General features: G+C 34.2%; 1 protein-coding gene across 4 annotated transcripts in view; it reads right to left on the bottom strand.

The window, feature by feature from the left end:
• Window positions 1-20,451, bottom strand: part of Cftr (CF transmembrane conductance regulator) — a 157,827-nt gene that overhangs the window by 24,209 nt on the left and 113,167 nt on the right. For 3 of the 4 annotated variants that reach the window (XM_027926421.3, XM_071612761.1, XM_071612765.1), the window contains 2 exons: window positions 20,322-20,422; window positions 7,262-7,513 (listed from right to left, as the gene is read on the bottom strand). In XM_027926421.3, coding sequence (XP_027782222.1) covers window positions 7,262-7,513; window positions 20,322-20,422 — 353 coding nt within the window. The remainder of the gene's footprint in view (window positions 1-7,261; window positions 7,514-20,321; window positions 20,423-20,451) is intronic. The other variant, XM_071612772.1, reaches the window with a different exon arrangement.

Here is a 20,451-nt window from a genome sequence, read left to right as displayed (position 1 = left end):
GGGATGGAATGTTCCTTCAGTCATTAACTGACTAGAGAATAAACTGCATGACATTTAGTGTTTGGTGATGAGATTTAATTTACTTCCTTCTCTTTTCCTTTTCTTCTTCTAATCAATCATATGGCCTCTTTGCAATATAGCTTAGCAAATGGTCTTCTAGAATAGTGTTTATCACACTATCTATAATGAAGAATTGTTTTTAATTCCCAATTCATTGCAAATTAGTACTTTAAAAACATATATTAAAAATGAATTTCTAAAAGCTTACACTGAATATCTGTACTTATTTCATCATAGACCAGTAATAGTTGGTAAACCAGAACCAGTATGTAGACCACAATAAATGTTTTAGAGTTTATAACCACCCATGAAAAATAACTTACTGAATATTTATAGAAACTTGCTAATAAACTAGGCCTTTGGGATAAGCTGGTAAGTAATAATAACAGTAACCATGCTCTTCCTATCTACTATAGGAGCTCTAAACTAGGACTTTCACAAATGTTTTTCTCTGAGTGAGAAAACTAAATCAAGCAACTGTTATTCACAACACCCTGCTCTGTTTCTTCACAGTATTGATTACAATTTGTAATTATTTTTTTCTTAGTTATTGCTGTGTTCACACCAAAACTGATAAACTTCAACAAGGGTAGGGTGTCTGTCTTGTTTTCCATTCTCAGCACCCGGCAATGTGGTTGGCTTATACAAAATTCTCAATTAAATACCTATTTAGTTTGACTGCAAGACAGTCAGATGGAAGGACATAAGCTGATGAATGAACATACATATTTATTTGTTCTTACAAATAAATGGATTTAGTTAATTTTGGTCAGTTGCCAGACCACCCTTAATTTTAAACCTTGTGGAATTTCATATGCACATTTCTGAATAAGCCCGTGTTGCAAAAGTACATGATTTTTCAAACACAGCAGTAGAGCTTTGTGTAAGCAATCTGAATACACACACTGCAGGTGAGGTAGAAGGTAAGAGAAGAAAGAGAAGTCCAATAGATGACAGTAATTTGCTCTAAGTTCATACCAAGAATATTGGCTCAAAAGCACCCTGAGGTCTAAATCCCCAAATTATTAGTCAGGGTCCTAATGCATAGGATAAATGACCATGTTGCTTTTCCTTCTGTTTTTATGTTGGGATAAGACTGGATTAAGAGTCAATTTATAAATACTTTGTTTAGCTTTAAAGCTTTTAGCTATTGTTCTGGTTTCCTCCTATCACTGAACTGCGAGTAATGCGTTATGTATGACAAGTTTTTCAACAGCAAGAATTCTCATTGGTTTGTGCCTACCACAATTTTCTTGTTTATATAATTGGCACATCATAATTCTTTTCCAGGATTTGTAAGAGTACTTCCCATAAATAAGCTTTGAAGACATACCCTAATTCCAAGTCAGTATTTTCAAGTAACTTCAATATGCCTTCTCTCTGAGAATTTTGGATGAGGATAAATCAAACTATTATGTGGAAAGTCAAAACACTGTTGAGTTTAGTGCTAGTTGTGATCACATTATACCATGAATAGTCTCAATACTTTCCTTATTAGTGTCTGACTTGCAATTTTAACACTGCAACAGATAGAAGTATGTTGTAATTATTTTTCATTTCCTTGTGGTCTCTATAAATCAAGATACTAAGTCAAGTGAAATTTAGATCCAGGGCCTCTGGCATGCCAGGCCAGCACTGTACCATAATTGAAGATTTTATATGGTCCTATACCTGTTTATTACTAATAAAACTTATATGCTGCTCAAATTATTGAATGATTCAGCTATTGCACAGAAATTTTTACCAAGACAAAAATGAGATATGTGTTAACAAACCAAATAGGCAGTTAAGTGTTTGGGCTAATTTGATCTAGAAAAATTCTCTTATGTTTCAGGCAAGAAGAGGACAAAAGTAACCATTTTGAGATAGACTAGGGCATTCTGTTCTTAATAAGGCCTTGCTCTTCTATGAATCACTTTGGATACTAAAGTATTTTAAAGGGACTACAAATTGAGAAAGCAGCTATAATCACTCCCCAAAAAATAGATCTTAAAAATTATTAAATATCTCTTTAATCACTGGACTTTCTAGTACTATCATATTTAAAAAATGCCATCTGGAGAATTAAGCCTAGGTTTATCATGAGGGACCTGACTCCAAATTAAAACTCCAGCCTACATTTTCAGGAGAAAAAGGAAAAGAAAAAAGCTAGAGGTACTCTTTTTTTGGGGAAGATAATCTGGTTATTAATATTTAGACCAAAAAATCAAAAAAAATTAAGAAAAAGCTATTTGAGATTGAAAAAATATTTTTGAAGTAATAGCTATATATAAGGTGCTACATTCCTCATGCATTAAAAATAAAAACTTTTAAAGCATAATTTCTGTGAACTAAAGGTGTTTAATAGCAAATAAATTTGTAGGATACATTTTCCATAAAGCAATTCCTATGGACAATGTGTTTTAATGTGAAGATTGAATAATTTTTCTGAACAAAATATTGATTTTTTTCATCTATCCCCCCTAGAGCCACAAACATTGAAATCCATTAAAAATTAAAGGGTATGTCCATTTAAACTTTTAATTTTCAATTGCTTCTTTTTCCAAGAAGAGTAATTAGCACACAACTGAGTTTGAAGTATTTTTAGATACCCAAAATAGCACACTAATTTGAGTTTGCTTCTTAATTTGGTATATAAGAAATATATTCTGTTACAGTTTGCAAGATGCTGTTACAACTCTAAGAACAAGGCAATAGAAATGGCATTTCTAAGAGAACTGCCCATAAGACATTTTAAGAATCAATTCCTATTCTAAGGAAGCATATGACTTAAAAGAAGGAATAAGCCATCCATTCATTTGTTAACTATTCATTCATTAAAGATTTATTAAACTACACAATGTGCTCGACAATAGGATAAAAAAAGAAACGACTTCCAGATGCCAGTCTGACATGTGCAGAGTTTGGAAGTGGTCACTGTATCCAAACAAGTGAAGACTTCAGCAAAGTGGAAAATCGACAAAACTTTTCTTGGATCTACCAGAGACATAAAGTCACAATGGGAACCATGATTACCCCAAACAGGAGAGATAGGCAAGCAGACACAGACAATCACACAGAGAATCAGACAGAAGCCACCAAGCAGAAACCTGAGGGAGCCAGCACACCAGGGTAGGAAAGCCTAAACTATAACTGACAACTTGCTAGAAACAGTGTGGGCGAGTCTGAAAGCAAAGCAATTCTAAGGGGACTTGGTTATTAGGAAGTTCTAAACTAGCATGAATTTTATCTCCAGGAGTTCTACCATGTTCTCACAGTGAAGATTAAAAAAAAAAAAATTCTCTTATGTTTCAGGCAAGAGGAGGACAAAAGTAACCATTTTGAAATAGACTAGGGCATTCTGTTCTTAATAAGGCCTATACTTAAGAAAAACTATTTTACCATGTCAAGCCTATTAATGATTTTTTTTTTTCAGAGCCTAACTGAACTAAGGTAAGGGAATACTTAACTCCAGTCCACTCTTGTCATTCTGTCCCACCTAAGTGTGGTGGGAAAAGCTAAGTGAAGTTCACAGCTCAAGGACACAAGTTCAGTAAAGCCTGAGACTTATTTATAGGACTATTAAGAGGCTGCCCTCCCCCAACACCTTACCACTACATTACTAAAGGCCTGTTTATCATGGTTCATTTTATCTAGCACATCATGTTCAAGTTTCAATAAAAAATCACAAAGCAAATTGAAAATCAAAATAAATAAACTAACTTTAAAAAAAACAGTAATTTGAAGACACAGAGTAAGTATCAGAACCAGAGTCAGATATGACAGGGACGTTTGGAATTAAGAGAGTCAGAACTTAGAACAACTATGACTAATAAGATGAGATTTTTAATAGGAAAATACATAATCTGCAAAAACAGATGAATAATGTAATTATTCATTATTATAAAAATTATAAAAAGTGGAAATTCTAAGACAGAATCACAATAAATTCTAGAGATTAAAAAGAAATGCTGAAACAAAACTGAAGAATTCCTTTGATGAGCTCAGTCATGATGGACAGAGGCTAGGAATGTAGTAGTGCACTTGCCTAGAATGCTAGAGACACTGGGTTCAATCCCCAGCCCTGCAATAAGCAAATACACAAACACACACAGACAAAAAGCCAGAATACCCAAGAACTGTGAGACAACTACAAAAAGTGTAACATCTGCATAATTGGAATACCAGAAGGAGAAGGACTAAAGGGGTAGGGGAGGGGAAGAAAGGGAGGAAGGGAGGGAAATATTTGAAAGGATAATGACTAGAGTTTCTCCAAAATTAGTGTCAGATGCCATACCACAACTCAAAGAAAACCAAGCAGAATAATATCAAAATCAAACCAATAAATACACAAAAACCAAAAAGCTATATCGAGGCATAAGCATAGTCAAACTATAAAAAAAAAAAAAATCAAAAAGAAATTAAAGCTCTTTAAAAAAGCTAGAGGAAAAAAATGTTTTATTTTTTAAGAAACAAAGATAAAAGTTACATCTAATTTCTCAGAATCTATGCAATCAAGAAATGGAGTGAAGTGAAACATTTAAAATGTTGAGAGAAAGAACAAGTCAAACTAGAATTGCAGAAACAAGAATTTACCCTGTGGAATTGTCCTTCCAAAGTGATAAGGATGATTTTTGTCAGACAAAAATTGAAGGAATGTGTTCTTCAGTAGACCTGTCTCACAAGAAATGTCAAAAGAAGTCAGAGAATGTAAAGTCAAAAGAATGTCAGAGAAAAAAATGAAACTCAGATCTATATATAGGCAGAAACTTGTATCTACCTAAAGAAAGAGTACCTAAATAAATAAGTGAAGGCAAAATGAGAACTTTAATTTTTCTTATTCCTGGTTGATCTAATGAAAAGTAGTTTGCTCAGAATAATTATAACAACAATATATTTGATCATATACATTATATATATGTATACTTTTATATGCATATATAAGTAAAATAAAATATAACAAGAATACTATATTTAAAGGAGCTGGTAAAAATTTTGTTATTATAAGGTACTTGCACTCCCTGTGAAATGATATAGTATTATTTGAAAATAAACTTTGGTTATTTGTAAGTGTATATTGCAAACTCTAGGTAAACCATTAAAAAAAAGAGAATTCATTTTAAAAAATAGAATTATTATTCTAAGAAAGGAGAAAAAAATGGAATCATAAAATGCTTAATTGAAACTACAATGTAAAGGAAAAGGGTTAAAGATAAAAAAAAGAAATAAAGAACAAAGGCAACAAACAGAAAACAAAAACAAATATGGCGGATATTTATCCAACTATATCAATGATCACTTTCAATGCCAACGGTCTAAATATGACAATTAAGTGAGATTGCCAGAACAAATTAAAAAAATAAGACCCAACTTATTTTCCACAAGACACCTACTTACACTTGAGACCCAAATAAATTAATAAAGGGATGATAGTTATACCATGCTAAAGCAAATAATTTACCAAGGCATTTGTCCCAAGTTTATATCAACCTGTTGTGCTATTGTATTTAACAATTATTGCATTTTTTGGCATCCATCCTGGTGGTCCCAGCAAAAGACACTCTGGATGCCTATGGTATTCATTGATAAGCAAAGCAGAATAGAGTAATTAATTATGTTTTTTCAAGGCAAGGGAGGAACCGAGGCAAAGGATTAATTTTACATTATTCCAAACCATAACTAACATCTCCTCATGTTCAGTAATGAAGAAAAAATGTTAAAAATTTCAGACATTTGATCAGGACTCCAATATAAATTTAATATCCATAAACAATTCCATGAATAACCCCATGCTAACACTAAAGACAAATTCAATCATCTAAAATCTTTCCGTTTACACCAAGTTAAAACTGTTTTTCCGGGCTGGGATTGTAGTTCAGTGTTAGAGCAGTTGCCTAGCATGCATGAGGTACTGGGTTCTATCCTCAGCATCACATAAGAATAAATAAAATAAAGGTATTTTGTCCATTTCCAACTAAAAAAAAAAATTGCAACAAAAACTTTTTTTCCTCAAGAACAGAAAAAATAAAACAAACCCCATTCTTGATGAACGGAAAAAAAATATTTTAGTAATATGTGAATTTATTTATCCCTAAGATTAAGAGAGAAGTCAAAATTTCTGGTGTTCCATCTTAAGTCACTTAGCATGACACAAGGACTTTTTGTTCATCCTATGTTTATTTTTAACAGAACTTGGTCCAATGCATTAAACGTTTATCAAGTATTCTGAAAAATGAGTGCTAATAGTCTGTTTTTATGTCAGTATTTATAATTCCTAATATCTTTCTTTAAAATATACTTTTAGTTGTAGATGGACACAATACCATTATTTTATTTATTCATTTTTATGTGGTGCTAAGGATCAAACCAGTTCCTCGCATGTGCCAGGCTAGTACTCTACCACTGACCCACAACCCCAGCAGAATTCCTAACATCTTTATGGACCATAAATTTATTTTTTGAAATCTCTATTTGAAGTTAAACACAAAACGATGAAGTTTTCAAATTCAACTTTCTATCTTGATTAGAAAAAGACAATCAATCAAAAATATGTGATAACTTTGTTTGGATTTATAGAGTAGTACAGAATAAGGGATTTGAAAACAATATAGAACTACATTTATAAAGCATGAACTATACAGGAAACAACCATTCTCTTCTCCAAGAATCTATTCAAAAAATCTGTACGTAATGAGTTCCTTCTGTGTCCAGCACAATGCTGGGATTTATAAGAAACACTTCAAAATAACACCGTTACTTATTTCTGTGTGGTAAATAATAAAGTTATTATTTAGTAAGCAAAAAAATTACTGCTTAGTAAATAATTCTTCTGTCAATTCTTCTTAGTAACGGTTGGGGAAAAATTAAATATATCTTTATGAAAACTAAAAAAAAAAAAACAACTGAAAAAAGCTATGAAAAAAAGTTTCATTTGACAGAACATCAACCAGATAAAATTAAAGACTAATGATGGAGTCAGCAATACAATATTTCTCTTTTTGGAATATATTTACAAGTAGGAAAATTTAAAAACATGTTATAATTTTGATTTAGTCAATGGCTTCCACAGTTGGTAAACTAACAATTAATTAGATATTCTGCAAGTACAGTCATTTAAAATCGGGCTATTATATAGATTCAGGACTCTGCAAATTAAATTTCATATAGAAGTGACTCCATATAATAACAACCTGAAACGAAGCAAGCAATGTTTATATCTCACCCTCTGGCCAGGACTTATTGAGAAGGAAATGTTCTCTAATATGGCATTCCCACCATCTACATATTTCGCTGTGAGGTCTTTGACGGTCATTTGGCCCCCTGAGGGCCAGATGTCATCTTTCTTCACATGTTGATTCTCAATAATCATAACTTTTGAGAGCTGGTCATCCTTGGATGGTTTGATGGACTTGGTGGATTTACTGTCTTCTGTTGGCATGTCAATGAACTTAAAGACACGGCTCACAGATCGCATCTGAAACAAAAATATTTTATATTTGTTTGCTTAAAAACTGTAGACAGTATCATAATTAGTTTGATGTTTGCTAAAAAATAGCTTGTGAGATGTGATGCTGGCTACTCGTCACTCAGTTATTTGTCAGGTCTTTCAATGAACCAACTGGAAATAATTGGATATAATTAAAAGCTTAACCAAAGAGAATTAACTAAGATTTGTAAAAATGGGCTCTGGATAGACCTGTTTATCTTTGTGATCACTTAATTCTTAGTTACGCAAGCCACACATAAATAGCCAACTATTCTCAAGAGAATAGATGTTGTTAGAAGGATTTTTTTTTTCCTACTAGGAGGAGTACTGCACAATGCTGTACAGATGGTATATTATAATAAAATGTACCACACCTCAAAACCACTGCTGAAGATTCTCATTTTTCTTTCAAACTACTTCAATAACTATCTACAATTCTCTATGTCAGCTGGGTCATAAGTAGACTCTTGATATTTAGTCAGTTTTAAATAATCTCACAATAATCTTAAAACAGATTTAAGGCATTGGCATAAATCTGTTGTTAAATATTTACATTTTCAATCCTAATTATTTAAATATCTATTCCAGTGCTATTCAGAATGCAACTATACATAAGGGTTATATTTAAAATAACATATGCATCTGCTTTATAAATTCATTGGTATAATACTTAATAAAGTATATCTTTAATATACACAAAAGTAAAGGAGCTCTACTATTTTTAGAAGATATTTAATTAAATTCTTTAACACAACCATATTTCTGATATTTATGATTTATTAGAATTTATAATATAATTTTTAAAACAGCCTATTATAAAATATATTCAATAGATAGTCAACAATGAATGAATGAATGAATAACATGAGTAAATAAAAATTAATAAATAAGAATTTAAAGACAGAATTCTCTCAATTTTTTATGTTTTTAAAAATCCTTTTCACTTTTTTATCATCATTTTAATAATTTGTACATCTTTATAGGGTACTTTATGGTCATTTGATACATGTCTACAATCTGAAATAATTAAATCAAGGTAAGAAGCACTTCCAAAAAGATACCCTTGATCCTGTTGTTCAGCCCTTCTGAGATATTAATAGCTTAGAGGACAGAATTTTACTGCTTATTCTGAGTCTTGACACTAACTATTGATGTTGACTTTATTTACCTTTACAACATTAACTAATTTTCTTCTTTAAAGTATTAGTATATTATCCTCTTATTTATAACTATGGCTTAGACTGTTGAAATAATTCTTTTTTTTTAAGAGAGAGAGAAATTTTTAATATTTATTTATTTATTTTTTTGGTTTTCAGCGGACACAACATCTTTGTATGTGGTGCTGAGGATCGAACCCGGGCCACACGCATGCCAGGCGAGCGCGCTACCGCTTGAGCCACATCCCCAGCTCTGAAATAATTCTTTTTAAATAAAAACAAGTAGATAGAAATGCATTGGGGGCATTTGCCTCTATCACTTTTATTTTTTATCATGAAGAGGTGAAAATGGAAAGTGTCTTCATTTTTAGTATGGGCTGAAACATAGTAGTTCAGACATCAATCCTTTACTGAACATTGAAAGTTCATCTTCACAATTCTAACTTTAATGCCTATTTTCACATGCCACTGATCAAGCCTGCTTTGTTTATAAAGTTCTTTCTTCTGTATAGTAATTCTGTGTTTCAGTTTCCTTCATCTTGAAAATATCTGTAAATTACCTTCAAGATTGCCTTTAAGAATTACTTTAAATCAAGATTGAAGAAGAGAATCTTTTTAAGTCAAACACACTGTTAATGGAAATTAAAAGGGTCCAAAGCCCACACCCATCATAAATAACTCAAGAGAAAGCAAATGGGATATAATTACAATTCTTCCCACTGTAATGTTTTAAATTCTGAATTACAAATGACTTCAAGGGGCTGTGAAATTCTGATTCAATCATTGTTGATTACTTTGGAATTAAACTGTACCCTTGCATTTCACTGTCAGTAACTTTCATACAGCTGCTAGTCTATATAAGGTCTGATAGATAAATTATGGCTATAATTATCATTGCAATAAAACTGCCAGAAAACTAGCTCAAACACAGTTAAAACACTTACTATATTTATCCTGTATAAGAATAGCATCTTTCTCTTGCAATGATTTAGAGAAATACATATACAAAGATAGCTTAACTTTATAAAATAGGAACTGTTATTTTTGTTTGTCAGTTGTGTGAAGAATTATAAACTAATCTTTGGTAAATACTATATCAAGCTTTCCTTTATAAAGAGTATTATATACTCTTTAATATTCCCAAGTAATCAATAAAGCATTTAAATATTGCTGTCTAAACTACTCAAAATTATACAAAGAATTATTTAAAAAACAAAGATTCTCCCAACCACATTTTGGCCATATTGCAATATTATACACAATTTAATAAATTTTTTTTGATCTAAGGACTTGTGTTTGAGCACTGTACATTATATGCACCATTACTGAGGCTCACTACTGAAGGGGAATTCAGAATTTTTGATGTCCAATGTGAATAATGATATGTACCTATCAAATTTAGAAAATGAAAATTTCCAACTCGAATGACCCAAAGACAGGCTATTATAGTCACTCCCAGCACGGTCAAACATGCCTGACCAAGAACGTGTTATTTCTTAACCATGGGCAATCATCCACAGCATACGAGAAAGCATTCATTCAATCCAATGAGTTAGAACATTTTCTGACAGGAAGAAAAAGTGACTAGGTAGACACCTGCATTGTGCTCACTTCAATAGCCACTGAAATACCATTACTGTATAGATGATGTGGCCAGATAACATTATGAATTACTCGCCAATTCCTCATACCTCACAGGCTCTCAGCTTGACTATTCTACCTCCGTTGCCTTTGGAAGGAGAAGCCTGCTCAGAGCCAGAACAGAGAACATCAATTTCTCCAAGTTTCAAAAACTGACATTTTGGGGTCATAGGAATATTGACTTTTAAGCTTGAAATGCCAAAGCCCAAGCTGGGCACAGGCCTGTAGTCATGGGTCCTTAGGAAGCTGAGGCAGGAGGATGGCTTAAGACCAAGTATTTGGGGCCAGTCTGAACAACAGTGAGATACTGTATCTTAAGAAAATAAAGAAAAATAGAATTTAAAAAAAGAAAGAAAGAAAAGAAAACCATAGCCTGAGACAGTCAAAGCATAGTGTCTATGTGAAAAAAAAAATTATCATAAACAAATTTCTGATGCCTGAGAAGCAACTACTCTCTTCACCCTACAATCTATACCCAAGAGTAAGGGGAACATGAAGATTTAGACACCAAATCCTCTGCAAAGGAGTCCGATCTTGTGACTAAACCCTGGTTCTATCCTAAGTTGATTTAGGGCACTTTAGATCACAGGAAGCCTGTGTCTCAATTCTGAGGCAAAGTCCAGGAAAGAGGTATGTTGCAGAGAAGCTTCTAGTGCCCCACATGACATAAGGACAGCAGAGTGAACATGGTTGAATTGTCATTTCCAGGCACAGACCATTTGAGGCAGTTTTAGATTTCCCTATGTTTCCATAGTGGAATTGGTAGGTGGAAAACAAATTAAAGCTTTTGACCTCTCCAGGGTATGGAAGAAGCTGAGAAAAAGCACAGCAAAAGGGAGCTTATGGTGGAGGCAAGAACAAAAACTCAGTCTACTTGGACCACACACCTCTAGGTCAGATAGAAACATCAGTGAATCAGAGACAGCAAGGCTGGGCAAGGGACAATGTAGGGCCAGATGCTCCCCCTCCTTCCTGGTACCTCTGTTAGTTTGTAAACTCTACTCAGAACCTGGCAAAATCTCTGAATTAACTGAGATTGTTTCTTTCACTCAGTGAAATATGTGTTCAGATAGTAAATGAGTTCAAATACAGCAGAGTTGAAGTCTTATTTCTCGTACGTGTGATTTTATAGCCAAAGATTCATGGCTACAATCAGAAAGGGATCCTGGCTTTGGGGATCCTAAAGTTTAGGTAATTTAGGGAAGAATTCAAAATATGCACATAACATTAAGTTTAGGGCTTTCAAAGGGGTTCATGCAAGTAAGAGGACCTGTAGTTTATGTCTCCTAGATTTGGTGGTAAACCATTCAACCTATTACAGTAATTTTCTTCAAATCATTGCTTGTTGTATTCAACAATGGAATATTCACAGCATTCCTCTCCATCTACTGCTTAGCATCAGGCACTCAGTTCATAAATCTCTATTTAAAATGACAGAATTCATTATTTCACTCCCATGCAGAAGGCTGCATCTGCGCAGTGGGAATGGCATGCTGTGAGGACGTCAGTGTGTAGCCCAGGCTGGGATTTCACCTCTCAGCTTCTCAGCTTGAAACTGTACATTGTTAGAAGTTACAACATCCCAAACTATTTTTAGTCCAGCCTATTGTTTGCTTTCATTGAGCTCTTTCACTTCACTTGGCCCTTTTGTAGAAATATCTTCTATACATTTTTGCATAAAACATAAAAATCCCGTCATTGTCCAGTCCCCTAAATAGTGTGAGATGTAAACACAGAGTGGACAATCATCAGTGACAGTAGACTCACTCCTTAACCTTAGGTAGCTGCTTCCTATGCACAGAAAAGATTTGCCAGGGGAGAAATATGGGGGCCTTCTTGATAGGAAAGTTTCATTGCAGCTCCCACCAGGTAGACAGTAGCTTTTTTCTTAGACTTTGAGAAGTAAAAGATAAAGCCAAATCAAGAGTCAGGTACTGAAACACTAAACCTATTCTTCATTAGTGGAGAGGAAAATTTGACATAACTAGTGCAGATACTATACAATTCTATAAAATTGGAATATTGCCAAAATTAGATGAGTTTGTTGCTTAAGAAGCACAGTTTAAATTCTTGGGTTCATTATTTAATTTTATTAGTATCTAAAAATTCCCCTGAACATCTTGAGAAGGAATTAATTCTTAAAACTGAATACCATTATCTTTATAAGAATGTTTAAAATTGCTAATCTAAGCATGAGTAGAACAAAGTCTTTTGAGAAGATGATGGCCTTAACAAAAACAACACCATAGCCTAATCATTCTCAGCTTTACTTTATGAGGGATGCATTTAAGTCAAGAAGCAAATGATTCCTGATTTTCCTGCTCATTCTTTGATGACAAAGATGGAAGAGCTATCTTCAAAGCCGTTTTTGGAATCTAGACTCCTCTCCCTCACATAAATATCTGCTCTATTTTCTTACATTCTTTGGTTGTTTAGACTCCAGGATATCAAATTAATGCAACAACACCTAAACATGCCATAATACCCGCAAAGCCATACGATGATAGCATCACTTCTTATGCTTAAGATCTAGCCGGCAACACTGGAAAGGATTTCATAAATAGTTATAGGAGGATTGTGAGAAAGAGATGTGAAGTGATCAGCTGGGAAACTGTCACAATGTGAAAAATGTCACACATTTCACAGGAGACATTCTAAAACTATAAGTACTTAAAAGGAGAGATTAAAATGCTTTTAATCATAGATCCTTTTAGGTAGGCCCAAACTAAATGCTTTTCAATATTCACTAACACAGATCTGAGCCCCAAGGCTGTATAGAGCCAACAGCATCATCTTTAGGTCATGCATATAGATTTAAGAGATGATGGTTATCAGAAAAACAGACTTTCTAAAGGTGTGGTAGCACACGCCTCTAATCCCAGCAGCTTGGGAGGCTGAAGTAGAAGGATTGCAAGTTGAAAGCTAGCCTCAGCAAAAGTGAGGTACTAAGCAACTGAGTGAGACCCTGTCTCTACATAAAACACAAAATAGGGCTGAGGATGTGGCTCAGTGGTTGAGTGTCCCTGAGTTCAATCCCTGGTGCCAAAAAAAAAAAAAAAAAAAAAAAAAAAAGAAAAAAGAAAGAAAGAAAAGAAAAGAGACTTTCTGCCCAAAATATATTCTTGAAACTCGAGGCTATCTTTCTGCTTCTATTAATTATGTTCCTATAACACATAAAAAGTCAGCCAAGTATCAATTTTGTGTTAATTAGCAGCATAAATGAGTTTCTTTACGACATTACAAATTTGTACCCTTTAGTAAACTTTTATAGCTTGCTTTCAACAGAAATAGTTTATGTACTCTAACTTGTGGTAAATTACATGGCAAGACAGTGTCAGAAGCAGTGGATATCATGATCTTCACATAAGGGAGAAAATCTGCTGCAACTACAGACAAAATTCATATCCCAAGCAAACATGAACCTTTCAAATATGTCATTGCCCACTTTTAATAAACATGGTACACCAAAGCCATACAATGATAGCATCACTTCTCATGCTTCAGATCTAGCTGGTAAAACTTGAAAGAGATTTCATAACTAGTTACTGTGCCAACAAGCAAAGGAAGACTCTTAAATTTACCCTTCTTTGTGACATGTCTGACATACTCATGGAATCTTCTGCTCATATTGAAGCTTGTTTGCACTCTACCATGTTTTATTATTTTTAAAAGCACATGATAAGCCATCAACAATTGCTTGTTGAATACAGCTAGAGTCTACATAGTTTCTACCAAAAAAATTTTCAAAATAAATATCAAGAAGAGGAGTCTAAAATAACATATCAAATATCTTCTCAGGGTTTTATTATTTTAATAAGATATTTCTCTGAGGATCTTAATTTTGAAATATTGGGGCTTCCCAATATTTGTATTGTCATTAAACATTATGCTTTGCATGTCATGTGTGTGTGTATAATTGATTGACATGGGAAAAAAACAATTTGTTGGTGATCCATCAATTCAAAAATTAATTATAGGGACTAGGGTTGTGGCTCAGCCGTGGATTGCTCACCTAGTATGTGTGGGGCACTGGGTTCAATACTTAGCACTACATAAAAATAAATAAAATAGAGGTATTGTGTCCATCTACAACAAAAAAAATATTTAAAAATTAATTATATGACATAGATCAGAGATTAGTAGAACTATGGCCTGCAGGCCCCATTTGGGCACACCAATGTTTATATACTATCTCTGGCTGCTTTGTCCTCAAAGGCTGAACTGAATAGTTGCCATAAGACCATCTAGACTGCAAATCTGACAGTATTTCCCATCTTATCCTTTACTGGAAAAGTTTGCTGACTCACCTGCCATTGCTCACAGAAAATCAGAGGTAAGAAGACTCTTAGAAAGCATCTAATCAAGTGATTCAGAAGCCTGGATCTCCATAGAATCACCTATTGTATTTTTAAAAATATAGTCAACAGGATCAATCATCCTGCCCACCACCAAAAGGAAAGATTTCATTGGTCTTAGTGAAACCTGAATAATCTTTGTTTTCATAAAGGTTTTTCATCTGCTATCAGGTTGAGAACCTGTGATTTAATCTATTCCTTCATTGTTCAAACAAGAAAATATAAATACAGGAGGTTAAAGTGACAGGCACCAAGTGCGCTGAATGTTCTGTACTCTCCAAACTTTTTTTTTTTTACACAGCAATCCCTTAGGGTTCTCATGTCTCAAATTAGTTCTCATGTCCTGCATTAGTTCTCTTGTACTAATTCAAGACATCTAAAACATTACCAAATTTTATTTCTCTTTTTGGATTCTAGAAACATACTGTGTCAGAGTCCTTTGATCAGCTGATAAATGTAAAGGTCAAAAAAAATTATGGACTTTGGCATTCAGGGGGCAGGTATGTGACTTCTACAAAGGTCTGGAATAATGCCTTCATGCTAATCAAGAGTTGAAATCTTTCATAAGAATAGGGTTCAGAAGAGAGACAATGCTAGAGATGGAAGGAACCTTAGAAAATTCCTAACCAAACTGCTTCAATTAGTAAATGAGAAAAAAAAAAAAAAACCCTAGATGGTAGGGGCTATGACTTGCCTAATGCCACACAACATTCAGATGGCCAGAGTGGAATGCAGGACTCTTCCCAACACAGCCACTCCATGGGATGGAAGGACAACGAACAGTTGGATGGAAAGAAGTCTTGAGATAGAGGCCATGAGAGGAAAACATACCAGAAAGACTTGTGAGAACAGAAATCAAAGGCATGATCAATAACCCATTAAAAGAAAGAAAAAAAATGAGAAATGAATTTTCTCCTCAGATTCTTACAACAGAAACCGCTTTTATTACAAGGACATTATGCATCAGTAGCTGTGATGAAGAAAAGCCAGATTCCCCTTTTCTCCTCCCACCAGGTTTCACGCTGGTCATTGTACAATCAGTCACTTGATCTTTACTGGAACTCAAAACAAACACAGGCAGTGAAAGGACAAAGGAGAAACAGAGAGAGTTTCTATTGACAGAAAACTCTTCTCGGATTGCGTCAATCATGTAAGAACCTTCTGGAGCCTCATTAACGGGAATCTAAATGTGAGCCCTGCAGGTTCACTGTCCTCCGGCTCACTCTGGCGGCTTCCTTCCTCTTGTCTTTATTAGAGACAGACAGGCAGCTACTGGAAACAGGGATGGTTATCTGCTGCTTCCCTTGGAAAACTGAGGAAGTAAGATTGTATTCGCCTCCTGAGAATATTTTAACTATATTCACCCTGTGGTAGACAGTATTAAAAAGACATGAGTTGTCAACTGCCTCATTCAAATGAGGTTACTATGAGTGCAAGCAATTTCTCAGTTACCAGATGGCTTGACACGGCTGAGTTTGAAACATTACCTTTGGTATATTTTTCTGGCTTTTATTTATTTATTTAACCTCCCTGGCAAATTAGGAGGTAGAGTGGAAGCTGTGTGTCATTTTAGTGGTCCCTTACGACCCTGTTTGTGTTTAGGGCATGGTAACTCATGTCCTAAAATGTCAAGTTTACTGGAAGACATCCTTATGGGTGTGATTAATGAACACATGGAGGTAAGAGGTAGCTGGATACATGTTCAGAGAGCAGGAGAGGCCATTACTAAAGATATGAATTTATGATTCATCAAGAAATGGTTTGTGAAGCATGAGGTTAGATAATAACAGATAGAGGAAATATAAATAGGAGAGCTGCAACATAGCTTTTGGTTAAAAATCTGCAAGAGAGAAATGGCCCCCCAAAGGACTACAGAGGAATAAGGAGGTATCAGGGAAACAAAGTGGGAGGGGCAACCGGTTTTGCCCACAGCAAATACTGCTCAATAATTGCAGGAGGCAGGGACTCTGGCATTGGCAAGATGTTGGTTGTGAGTCAGGTGAGTGATGGGAATACAATAAAGCAGGCTGTAGGAAGAATGGGGGGAGAAAACAGAGAAAGGCAATCTCTCAAGAAGTTTTGCTGAAAATAGGTCAAAGAAATGATATGGAAGCTGGAGATTAAGGGTGAGTATTTTTCTGCTAGTGCAAAAGACCCCACAAAGCAGGAAATTGTATATTATATGCCTGTGTATAGGAGCAGGGACACAGAAGAGAAGGCTGGGAATTGAGTAGAGGTGCAGTAGGCTGGTGCCACTAGTGGAGAGAGGTGAGTGGATGTGCTCAGATTACACCTATTTATTTCTACAAGGTATGCAGCGAAGTCATGGATAAAAGCACAGGAGATAGAATTATTGGAGAATCTGAGAGGAGACAAGAAGGTGGGAAAGAGCTACCTTTGGGAATACAACAAAGAATTTATTAGTAAAACATTATAAAAATGTTGTTGTGTAGTTTTGAGTGCTGGTATTTGAGATGTGTGATCATAAATACAAAGTCATTCAAGTTATTGTTATCATCTAGATACTAGTTGAAAGCTAAAGAAAGTTAGGCACCTGGGTATAAGGAGCAGGTGGGAAGTAGAAGAAAAACAACACTGCCATTTTCATGACTTCAGGTCCTGTCAGTGTTTCATTTTCTGTCCGTGTTTAAATGAGGCCAGATGGGTAAGGGTGAGTGAAATATTCTTTTTTCTTGTTCTTATTTCTACAAGGTATGTAGCAAGAACCCAAGGATTCTTTTTCCTGACAGCCCTGCACTTGAAAACTAAAAGTACGTATTAAAAAAAATCCCATTTACTCCAACTTAGATTCAACTCTAAATTCAGTGAATAACTTAGTAAAGTAAAATGACAACACATGGAGTTTTCACTTCAGAAGTCCAAGGACATTTGGTGTTAGCATCACACAAACGTGAAATCTTAGGACATAGCTCAATCTATCTCTTCTACTCCCTCACAGAATATGCAAGATGAAAATAAAAAGGTGACTCTATAACTTTAGTAACTGTGGGGGTGACAGCAGTATAATGTGAATTGATAACTAGATAAATGCTCACAGATGCCTGGGAAAGACTTGTGCTATTTGGCAGGCACATGAAAACTCACATATTCACTTTGATATACAAAAGAACATGACTTTCTAAAAGTGAAATCAAATGCAAATATTGATACGGTTCACAGGCTATATCATAACATAATACAATCTTGCAAAGCCCTTTTATGCCATGAGATGAAAGACACAATGTCAAAACACAGGTTACAAATCCCAGGATGCTTATGTGTAAAACCAATACCTTCAAGCAACTCCCACGAGATTGGACCTGCAGAATAAAAACGCACAGAACAAAAGTTTGACATCATCATGTAGAACTTCTTATACAAAGCAAGAAAATTAGTAAGGCAAAAGAAGGGAATTTTTCTATACAAGGTAAAGAGATGTTTTTAAATAAAAAAACAGGTAAAGTGCAGAAGAATTGTAAAAGGTAAAGTCAACGTTGTAGGAGCTGAACAAAGAATTTTTGTATTTGTAAATATTGGTATTGAATAAATACAAACACAATATATTTAATATTCTTCTGCTACTTTACAACAGAAACCCTTTTACATACCTTTATGAGAACCAACTCCTAAAGCATAATGAAATAGAAGTAAGTGAGAAGAATGGAGACACTAAGAAAATGGACAGAATTTGTGACCATTATGTTCAGCAAAATATGTCAAACTCAGAGTTTCAAGGGTCCTATTTTTTCTCTCATATGCAAAACCTAGAGGGGAAAAAGGAAAAGAAAGGTAGGAGCAGATCTCCTAAAATCAAAGGGAGATCAAAACAGGAAGAGAACAAAGGGTGGAAGGTGGGGAGGTACTGGAGAGTGATATTGGTAAGTACTGGGGAGTGATATTGGTCAAATTATATTGTTATATTGTGTGCATATAAGAATGTGTAATAACAAATCCCATCATTATGTACAACTATAATGCATCAATAAAAAATATGGAAAAAAAAAGAATGGAGATACTAAAAGATCTAATCAAGTTTAAAAAAAGTAAAAGAAACAAACTCTATGCTAAAGGTATATTACATTTTAATGAATTATTAAGATACTTCAATAAAATACAGACATAAGGGCAAAAAAAAAAGGTATTGAAAGGTTTTTCCCCCTAGAGATATTTACATAAGTATTTTTGTTCCAAATGATTATACTGATTTTAATTGTTCAAATGTGTGTGGTTTGAGAACATGTGACTTGTCTAATAGAAAAGGGAAAGGAATTTACACAAAAAGTGAAATAATATTGTTGTGGACTCGTTTTTTTACTTGGGTTTTTAGATCTCCCATCAATGTAATAATGGATGAATAATTTTCAATATAGTATTCCAAAAAAGCCTAAAGAAAAGTCAATCATGAAGTACCCAGGACAGCTATATATTCTGACTAAAAATTATGTATTTGATCATTAAATAAAAATGGGAAAAAAAATCTCCCTCTCTACTCACTCCAGCTGCCCAGGGAATTTGTGTTCCTGACATATTGCTAGTACATAAGCAATTACAGGCTCTGTATTCTATGGAACAAGAGACAAGAAAAACAATAAAACCAAAATATGGTCTGTAGCACACTAATAATGAATATAAATCTGTGACAAAATTGATCAAACAAAAAGTGAGGAGACAGTGATAAACACTTAAGGACTAATAAAGCTTCACTAAGACTGGAAACTTTCTAAAAATTAGAACATTAGGGCTCGAATTGTGGCTCAGTGGTAGAGTACTTGCCTCACATATGTGAAGCACTGGGTTCAATTCTTGGCACTGCATACAAATAAATGAATAAAATTAAGGTCCATCAACCATTAAAAAAAATAAAAGTTTTTAAAAAATCAGAACATTATGAACAAATGTTATACTATTGAATTTGAAAACCTAAGATATGGGAAGAACTTCTTAAATAAGACACTAAAAGCACAATCCACAAAGGAAAAGATTAATAAGTTTATCTTCAATAAACTTAAAAAAGCTTCTTTTCATCAAAAGCCATACCACTGACTGAAGGACTATGTTTAAAATGCACAAACTGACAACTGATCCAGGATTCATAAACTCCTACTGACCCAATTAAGGAAGAAACAAGCCAGTCTAGTACAGAACTGAGCAATGGATAAACAAGCAATTAACAGAAGAGGAGCCCAAATGGATTTTAACACGAAATATGTAAGCTGCTCTGTCTTCTTTATAATCACATCCACTTAATGGCCAAAATTTAAAATTCTGACGTAACAAAAGTGTTGCTAAAGACAAAGGGCTAGGAGAATTCCTGCAGCCTCTTTATGGGATTGTACATTGGTGGAACAGATTTAAGGACAATTTAGCATCATAAAGTTGAGCATGGGTGAATTCTGTCACCCAGCAATTCCACACCTAAGTTTCTGTCCTAGAAAAACCTTGGGACAGGAAACATGTGCAAGATCTGATCTTCATAGTGTCTGTCTATGTGGAGAAAAGATGAGATATGAGCTCATTGAGAGATACTAAACAGTCTTTAGTTTATTTGTAGGAACTCATTTCTTAAGCTATCTCATGGTATATAGTTATTGCTTATGTTCTTACCTATGAATTTTTTCATAAAGTAAAAAAATAATAACTTACCAAGCTATCCACATCAATGCTAGAGTTTACAGCCCACTGCAATGTGTTCATAATATTCATGGCTAAAGTTAGAATAATACCAACAGATCCTTCTCCTTCACCTATATGTGGAAAAAAACATATTTAAAAA

Source organism: Marmota flaviventris, chromosome 1 (assembly GCF_047511675.1).
Source record: "Marmota flaviventris isolate mMarFla1 chromosome 1, mMarFla1.hap1, whole genome shotgun sequence".
Taxonomy (NCBI): Eukaryota; Metazoa; Chordata; class Mammalia; order Rodentia; family Sciuridae; genus Marmota; species Marmota flaviventris.
The sequence above is the reverse complement of the archived record's forward strand: the minus strand, read 5'-3'. Positions and strand labels throughout refer to the sequence as shown.